The sequence below is a fragment of the Pteropus alecto genome, unplaced genomic scaffold, assembly GCF_000325575.1.
Source record: "Pteropus alecto unplaced genomic scaffold, ASM32557v1 scaffold13, whole genome shotgun sequence".
Lineage (NCBI taxonomy): Eukaryota > Metazoa > Chordata > Mammalia > Chiroptera > Pteropodidae > Pteropus > Pteropus alecto.
Genome location: NW_006434373.1, coordinates 10857456 through 10866595, shown reverse-complemented (window position 1 = coordinate 10866595; position 9140 = coordinate 10857456). Strand labels below are relative to the sequence as shown.

Genomic DNA, 9140 nt, shown 5'->3' with positions numbered 1-9140 from the left:
GAGGGCCTGGGGTTCTACTTTTATTGGGGTTGAGGGCAGGGGTCTAGGGTTTCATGGGTTGACTCTTTATTGGTGAGTTTAAAACATAAGAGCGGAAATTTAAGTGGTGAAAGAGAAAAAACTGGCCCAAATGGTCAGTTATAGAAATCAACCAAGATCTCTAAAACAAAAAGGCCTCACTTGGGGGAAGCAACCTGGCTCTTTATCTAGTCATGCAGCTGGCAATGTGTTTATTCCAGATAGCCATCACTGAAGTAGATGCCTCGCAATCAAGCTTAAATCAGGAACTTGCATTACACAAAAGAAAAAAAAAAAATCTGCCAGAGCTTCTACTGCAAGACAGCTGCAAACCCTGCCCATCAATACTGATTGAGATAAAAAGTGTGCTTTTGCCTCGCTCTGGACTCTGCTTAAATCAGAAAATGTCTCTATTTTAGCATCTTCTTTGCCAGAATTCTGTTTTACCAGCTTTCTCATTTTGTCCCCAAGATGTTTATTGGTTGTCTTCTCCTTAAGTTGTCAGTTCCTTAAAGATCTTACATCGCTAAACTTACACTCCTTTTCTGATCAAAGCCCAAGCGCCTTCTGTGTGCCATACTCTATGCTGGGTGGGAAACAAGGCAAGTGTGGTTGCAGCCCTCACAGAGATCATCTGCCAGGGAAAACGCAACCTGCGAGTCACCAAACCAACCCGCTCACTAACCCTCTGGTTATTTAGGGGAGGCCTTAGAACAGCAGAAATTGTCTGTAAATATTTGTCAAATTAATGATATTTCTGTACTTTGACAACTTGATTTAAACTGATCATGTATTTTTGTCTTTTGGTCATATAGGATCAAGAGATTTTACATTAAAATTTTCTTTTCCCTTAGATATTAGTTAGATCTGATCAAGTAACAGATGGTTCTCATTACTATAGATGAACTAAATAGACAGGAAACAGTCTGTAGAGAAAACAAATTAGATTTTTGGTGAGATTTCATTTATTTAATAAAATATATGCTTTGAATGGGTGTGAGGGAGGTAGACTGAATATCTATAAATAACATTATTTATATGATCATCAGAATTGAGTATTTCCTAGAATTTATACAGATATAAAGTAAGGTGTTATCAAGAGTCACAAAAATAATGTGGGCTTTTTGTTAGAATTTTATGCTCACCTTTTAAAAAGATTTTTCCTATTTTTCTGACTTCATTCGGTCTCATCACAAGTTTTCTTGAACCAGTTCTTGTTTATGCCACTTAAGCACTAGAAATAAGTAGCAAAATTCACTTGCATTTGTTTTTAAGCGTGGCTGTATTTAGCCATGGCAGTTGGTGTACATATATGTGTACTTAGCTGTGGAACCAGTGTTTAATCATGAGCCTATCATCTGGGGACACATGAGCCTCTCCCTTGATGGCAATGACCAAGGTGCCAGAGGGGGTGGCTTTTCTGTTCTGAGACAATCTTCCAGCCACTACATGCTAGCCATGGCCCTCTCTGAAAATGAGCCTGCGTTTGATTGTTGTAAAAAGACACATCAGTTCTTTGACCAACAAAGGATACAAAACTAGTGAAGTGGAAACAGTTAAAGAGAAAGCCGAAAGAAAGCCCAGGGGTGGTTTGTCACACCATCAGTTTTGTCAGTCTCAGAACTAAGGCTTGAGAGGTTCAGAGGGAGGGACCTTCACACATCCAGTCCCAGCCCTGTCACTGTTCAAGAGGTAATGCTTACTGAGCACCTGTTATGTGTTATGTGCCAGTCACAGTTCTAGGCCTGTTACACGTGCATCTCTTATCCTCAAAACTGTGAGAAAACTGAGAACTGAGGCTTTAGTCTCCTGCCTGGGGTCACACAGTGAATACATGGTCACGTAGAGCCTGACTCCAGGGCTCAGGCTCTCTCTGCCACTGACTAGGTCCCCACCTGCCAGCAGTGGTGGCTAGGATGATCCTCTTGCACTTGGGTCAGATCTAAAACAACTGCCAGCCTCCCTTTTGTTTTTATTTTAAGGAATTGTGAACTTCTGGAATCCAGTCTACATTTGGCTTACCTGACCACAGGTCTGCAATGGACCTCAATTTTTCCTTTCTGCCATTTGAGCACAGGAACTCATGTGTCACGTGCTAAGCATGTCACACAGAGACAGTAATGAATTGCACTAGGATTGGGCACGTTGGAGCTCTCAGAACAGATGTTAAGGTCCACAACAGTAATTGTTAGAGTCCATCTAAGAGAGCTATGGATGTCCATTCTCCATGTTGCTGGGTCATGCCCCATTCCTTATCGTCCGTTCTGTGAACTGTTGAACCACTCGAGGGAGGGACCGCAGCAGAAGGCCTGGCCAACTTTCAGGGCTGTGGGGGGTCCCCATCCACGGGCTGTCCACTGTGAGATGGAAGCAGTTAGAAAACACCGTCAGAACCCCGTTCTCTGTACTTCTCATTTTTTCTGCCTAATTATTATCCACATACCCAAGCCTAAGCATTCAATTTTATTTTTCCATGGATGTTTACAGTTTTGGACACTACAGGTAAGTTTAGGAAACGTACAGATACCCTTCTTTAGTGTAATTGTTCAGTTTTTAAAAAGAAGTACTATGTTAACACTATTCCTACTTCCTGGGTTTCTTCATCTGGTCAAAGTACCAGCAATGAAAACTTTCTGATCACACCTACTTTCTCACCCCTAAAAAACACAGAAAGCTCCAAAGCCAGGATGAACAGCCAGCCACGGCAAGCATATAATAGCAAACACTCTCTTCAACAAAGACCTAAAAAAAACCTGGCTTAGTTATCAAAACCAGTGACGGCGCATGTGTGGTTGTTTGTGTGCATGAGAGAGAATGGACTCAGGAGAAGTCTTGCATGCAGAGAAAGCTTTCTTCCTTACACCAGATATCACTTATCGATCTAGGACACACTCCAGACATCCTAGACCTGAGGGATTTTTACCTCTCTGGAGTGGGCAAGCTCTGTAGATCCTAGAGCCTGAGCTGCTGCTCTGCCTTGGTGGCTTCTGTCACGGCCAGCCCACCATCAGCATCTTGTGGATTAATTATAGATTATAAGTCATGATTTGCCAAACAAGTAGATTTTTTTCCTGCTGGCTAGGTGCAAAGAAACAGCCAGTCCTTAGCTATGCTTAAAGTACTAAATGTGCCAAAGAGATGATAATGAGGACAGTCTCTGCCACCCTCTTAAAGTCATTAAGAATGGCTAAGTTGTTGGGCCATGGTGTCATGTTTGTGGGTAACAGAGAGCAGGTAGAGCTGCCCACCTCCTCACTGGGCTACATTGGCTCTACTAAAGAGAGTCGTCCTTAATGGAAATAAGCAGAATAAGTATCATACAAGCTTATTTCAATCCAGTAGCAGAAATAACCTAGTAAGACTACCTGGATCGATGAGGTGATTTCTTCTCTGTTGACATGCATGCGTCCAGTACATATCTTGTGGCCCCTGTCCCCAAGCATGCTGATCAGAGTAGAGAAAGCAGATAATACTCAGTTTGAAATGCCTACCCAGGAAAGGCAAAAGTGTTAATTCTGAGAAGTGAATGGCAAAACTGATATTTCTTGTCTGGCAGAAGCCTAAAATTAGATTATCAACTTGTGAACATAAGAGAATTCTGTGGTCTATATGCTGTGAGCACCAAACTGCTCCTGTTGACACAGGATGTCACCAAGACATTTGACAGTATCTCATCACCTTAAGAGATATGTTGGTGACATGCGTAATGGATAATGATAATATGAAGTGGGTTTAAAACTGATTAAAAACCTCTTTTAAAATGTTAATTAGCCACTTGAATAGAAACAGAAGTCTCCGGTGAGTTCTGGGCTTCATCTTTGAACTTCCCTGCTTAACATTTGCATCAATAATAACTTGAATACTTTGTAGAGGTTTGCTAATCAGATTTAGGAATGATATAAGTGTGTGGAGCTGATTCACATAGTAGACAACAGAATTTAAACTGGAAATAGTTTTAGTTGGCTAGAAAACAGGAAATTTAACAGAGATGTGTACAGTGTCCTAAACCTAGAAGATCAAATGTAAACTTACAGGGTGAGAATTGAGAAACCTGGCTTGAGATCATTTCATGTGAAAATACCTGAGGGTTTTTAGCAGGCTCCAACTTAACTGAACACCGCAGTCTGATGTAGCTACACGAGGGCACGTGAACACAAATACACACGTGTATGCACACTACTAAAGCATTCCTCTACTGTAATAAGGGTCGTGATCACAGGAAGACAGCAGTCTAGCTGCCCTTTGCCCTGGTCAGAGCATGCCAGCGGTACTATGCTCAGTTCTGGGCACCATATTCTGAGATGGCGTAAATGGCAAGCATTGGGGGAGGAAGGCTAGAAAGTGCTGGATACTGAAACACAGGAATGAATGAAAGCAGCCAGGGCCCTTATTCTCAGAAAGCTTACAATACAGTGATATGGAGAAGCAATCAACCCTACAAATACAGGTAAAAGTCAGAGCTGTAAGGAGCACAGAAAAGAGGTCAACGAGGCCGTGAGACTTTTACTCTGGAGTTCTTCCTAGTCTGGAGACATAGGAAAGGGCCAAGCACCCTGAGACCTATGGATGAGAAGGAGTTAACCAGGCCAAGGCCAAGAGTCTTCCAGCAGAGGAAACACCACCATGAGGGTGGGAGACGTGGCCCCGCATGGCCTGGGACCAACCAGGATTGGGGGTGCTGCCTAGAGAAGCAGAAAGGCTGAGGAGAGGAGGAGGCGGCCTTCAAAGTGTTTTGCGCAGAAAAGGGATTGGGGTGCTTCCTGTCGACCTCAAAGGGCAAAATCAGGACCGTTGCAGTCCCACAGATGGCAACAAGTGAGGGGCAGATTCTGCTCCCTTTGCCAAAGAACTTTCCATCTTAGCCAGTGACCGAAGAATGTTCTTGATATTCTAAAAAAACCAGTTCTTTCTTTGAGTGGGAAATGAAACCAGAAAATTCCTGCCATTCTGTTTGCACTATCCCATCAGCCGGGGGAGTCGAGCTGGAAATCACCCGCGGCACTGACTGTTGCTATAGAAAACAGCTGTCAAAGGTTTCTGACCACAGCCCACAGTAAGAAATACAGCCCGCTGCATACATGTGTGTGAATGTAGAGAACTGAAATGAAATTTTATGGAATATCATACTTCACCCATTTTTTTAATCCTAGTCATAACCTACTAACTGTTCATGACCCCACTAATGAGGGATCAGTCTCAGTTTGAAAAACACTGGCTAGAAGCCCAGCTTCTGAGAAGTGTCCCCCGTGCCATGTTTCCTCAGTTGGGTTAGCCTCTCCTTAAGGCTCCCTGAAGGACAGGGGTTCTAGGGGTCTGGGCCTGGGCGGTGCTGAGAAGTCACTCCAGTCCTCTCCCCGACCCACCGCTCACTTCGCTCTGCACCTTCTCCCTCTCTTCGCAGACTTAGACCCCTCCCACCCCCTGCTCGCTCCTCCAGCCACCCCACGCCCCGCCCCACGATCACACGTACACCTGGCTCCCCCAGGCAGGGGAAGGAGGAGTAGGAAAGCAATATCCGGCATTCTCAACACTGGCTGGCACCGAGCACGTTTTTTTTTTGTACGGGAAAGATTAGAAATGGTAACTGAGTCCTCAGCCCACAGAAGCCTCTTTAAACAACACATTGTTAAAAATTTCAACATTTGTAAGGGTATCAGTTTTCACTATGTATTATTGCAAATGTAGTATATTTTAATGTAAGTACGAAAAATAGATGCCTATAGCTCATCCAGGGCCATAAATATTTTTATCATACATTTTTAAATGGGAAAGTAGGTTATAAATAAACTTTAGTAACTCTGCCTATTTTGACATTGGAGGCTGCCTATATGTAAAAGTACAGGAAACCTCTATATTCACAGGTTCAGGATTTGTGGTCAAAAAAAATGCAAGCCTCATCCTCCCTGCCCTTGTGGCTTTACCTGCCTCTTTCCAGCGGTTCTGCCCCTGTGTCACCCCGCTTCACACATGGCTGCTACTGCCTACAGAGCCCCAGGCTGGGGACTTAGCAAATGTTACAACTAATATGAAATGCTAAAAACGTATGGGCACACACGGGATGAGTTCTGGCTGTGTGATGCCAAGAACTCAAAAGCATCTTTATTGTCAGTGTCTACCAGCATCAGGAATAAATCTCCAGTTAAACGATTGTTTGCATGCAGTAGGAAATGCGACTTGAGAAGTTATTCCTCAGGAATCAGATGTGTCACTGAAGGAGTGTGGTGAGGCGGATGAGCACGAGGTATCTTACACAGACGTGCTTTCCGGTCCCACGAGCTCAGCCACCCTCTCCTCAGCCACCCTCTGCTCATCCTGGCAGGTCACTTGATCCTCAGGAGCCCCATTTCTGGTCTCTAAAAGGAGGATTCAATGAGATAATGTGTATCTATTGGCTGTAAATAGTAACCACTTTAAAATGTGCCTGTTATAATTTTTTAAACATCTGATTTCACACTGAAATGAAAAATAGTTTGTTTTTTAGCCTGTCCTACAAAACTCACATGAAGAGCATTTTGGAGCTGACGTACGTCTGGCAGCGCCATCAGCCTCATCAGGTTTCTGGTGTTGTTTCTGTTCAGGTCGCACGGCTCATGGAGATGGGATTTTCTCGAGGTGATGCTTTGGAAGCCCTGAGAGCTTCAAACAATGACCTTAATGTGGCTACCAACTTCCTGCTGCAGCAGTGACGGTCCCAGCTGACAACACTGGCGCTTGCCAAGCTGCTGACCACAGCGGGCGCTGTCCCCGATACCGAATCAGCCTGAGCACCCAGCACCGTCTGGCACCTACGTTCTCACTGTTCTCTTGGGCAGAGGGTGGTTCTCGCGCTCCCTCCTTTAATTCCAAGATCGTTACTGTAAGAGTATCGAAAATACATTTCCATACTCTAAGTTTGCCATTAAATTAGCATGTGTTTTCTATCTTTATTTTTTATCGGGTATTTTCCTTAGTTTGAAGAATCATCACTCGTTTCTAATGTTTAAAATGCATTCAGATTGCAGATATCTGCAAGCAGTTGACGAACACTCCAGATGAGAAATTACTGCTATTATAATATTCTTTTTATTATAATGCATCTTCCTACATTATATCTGATCATAAATGCCGTAAAAGGAGAAAGGGGAATGTTTTAAGAAAGGACATGTCAGATTATTCCACAGGGACTTTTTTCATCTCTTTTTTTTTTTTCTCAAATTGGCTTTCAAACTCCAGTGACTATTCAGTGTCCACACTTCCAAGGGGGTGAGCAGTACCTATCTGCTGCGTGCAGTGCTGGCCAGGCCTAGGTGATGAAGGAGAAACAGAACTAAATTCTACTCTATACTGTCCCAGCCCATTCTTGTCCAGGGAATTTTCCACCCCCTCCTCCTCCCCACTTCCATTAAAAAATAATGATGATAAATGCTGAATCTAGGATCTGGAATACTCCATGAAACTTAACTCGAGTTAATTTTACATAGAATATCCACAGTTACCCACTCAGGTTGGGGTGAAAATGAGGCAAAGAGAAAGCAAAGAGGACAGTGGGCAGGCTGGAGCAATACGGGGCCAGACCCACCTGCTCGGTGGCTGGCTCAGCGTGGGCTCAGCCCTAGAGCAGAAAAGAAAACACTCTGCTCATCCCAGCTGCAGGGCCATCCCCTCTAGAAGCAGGTTCTCCCTGGCCCCAAGGATTGACCGGAAATTCGGCATAAGGCAGAGTAGACCGTGGAGGATTCCATCACAGAGAGGTGGAGAAGGCCGGAGGTGGACGAACATGAAAAGATCTAAAGCAGGGTCACTCTTGAGATTTAAGGAAATTGCAATGATTGTGTTCTGTAAAATGAGTAGAAATATATCAAATTGATGTAAATTTGGACAGATATGAAACAAAATAAAGTTTTTAATGTGTTTTACTTCTTGGTATTTTTTTATTAGACTTACCTAAATAAAACTTTGTTCCAGGCTGTACTTTTTACCACCAAAAAAAGAAAGAAAGAAAAAAAAAAAGCCAGACTGCTCATCTCTCTTCAGAAGATTTGGGTGCTTTTTTTGAAGTGAGAGAAGCCTTTCGTTCCTGTGATTGAGACTGGCCCCGTGAGGCCCCGTTCTTAGGCTTACCCAGGCCACCAGGCCACCGGGCTGCTCAGCTTTCTGGGAGCCCAGCATGTCCCAAGCACAGGCTGTAAGGACAGTCGACGGTAGTGGAGACATCCTCGACTGACCAAGGGCACATACAGGACGGCCTGAGTGTGCTGACGGTAGATTCATGTACGACCTTTGAGACAAACCTAAATCCAACCTCTGCCTTCCAAGGCAAAAAATCTGGGGAAAGAACAACTGTGTCTAAAAATACACCGTCTCCTATGTCCCTCCTCACCTTCGAACAGCACCTAGCAGAGTCAAACCAAACCAGAGGCGAAATTCTCACTCCCCTGAGACCATTGCTTCCCTCCCAGGGGATGAGGAGCAAGAGCCCCACTGTGCAGATCACGGTATGAAGCCTGTATTGAAAAGGATTAACCACCCGAAGTTCTTGTTTGTTTTTTGTCTGGTCAGGATGCCCTCACAAACATGATTCCATTCCAGAGATCCTTGTCCTGCTACAAAGAGCGTTAGTGACCCTCTACTTCAGTCTTTAGAGAATAGAAATTGAGGTCGCTATAGGTGGTGTGACCATAACACATACCCCTAAGAGTGGCAGAGCTGGGTGACAGCCTCAGGTTTTTCCTGACTCCTTTCAGCCTCCTTTCTAGTTCCCTGCAGCTTCCGAGGTCTCACCTACCCAGCGGTGGCCATTATTTTCCATCCTTTTCATGCAGCCACCAGGCCATTGTCCCCCTTCATCAGTCACCACCCTCTGAAACATTCCTGTCATCCCCTCGCCCCCTACACACACACACACACCACAGACTTCTTACTCGGCCATGTTTCTCTGTCTTACCGGGGTTCCCGTCCCTGGCCCACTCTTGGTTCCTGCAGATTTTGCTGCACGCTGCAGCTGCCTGCTGCAGGAATTTGAATTCCTGAGAACACCCACACCTCTTATCAAGACACTTGGACATTTTTCAGGCTGTTCAGACTCCCTAAGGGAAAACTTGTGGTGCCTCATGCATAGTGACCCATGCCAGGGGCGGCGGGGG

General features: G+C 44.6%; 1 protein-coding gene across 2 annotated transcripts in view; it reads left to right on the top strand.

Moving 5' to 3' along the window:
* The window catches only part of UBAC2 (UBA domain containing 2), a 158988-nt gene extending 151075 nt beyond the window's left edge, over positions 1-7913 (top strand). For both annotated transcript variants that reach the window (XM_015587385.2, XM_006909394.3), the window contains one exon: positions 6597-7913. In XM_015587385.2, coding sequence (XP_015442871.1) covers positions 6597-6704 — 108 coding nt within the window. In that variant the 3' untranslated portion in view covers positions 6705-7913. The remainder of the gene's footprint in view (positions 1-6596) is intronic.
* The last annotated feature ends 1227 nt before the right edge of the window (positions 7914-9140 follow it).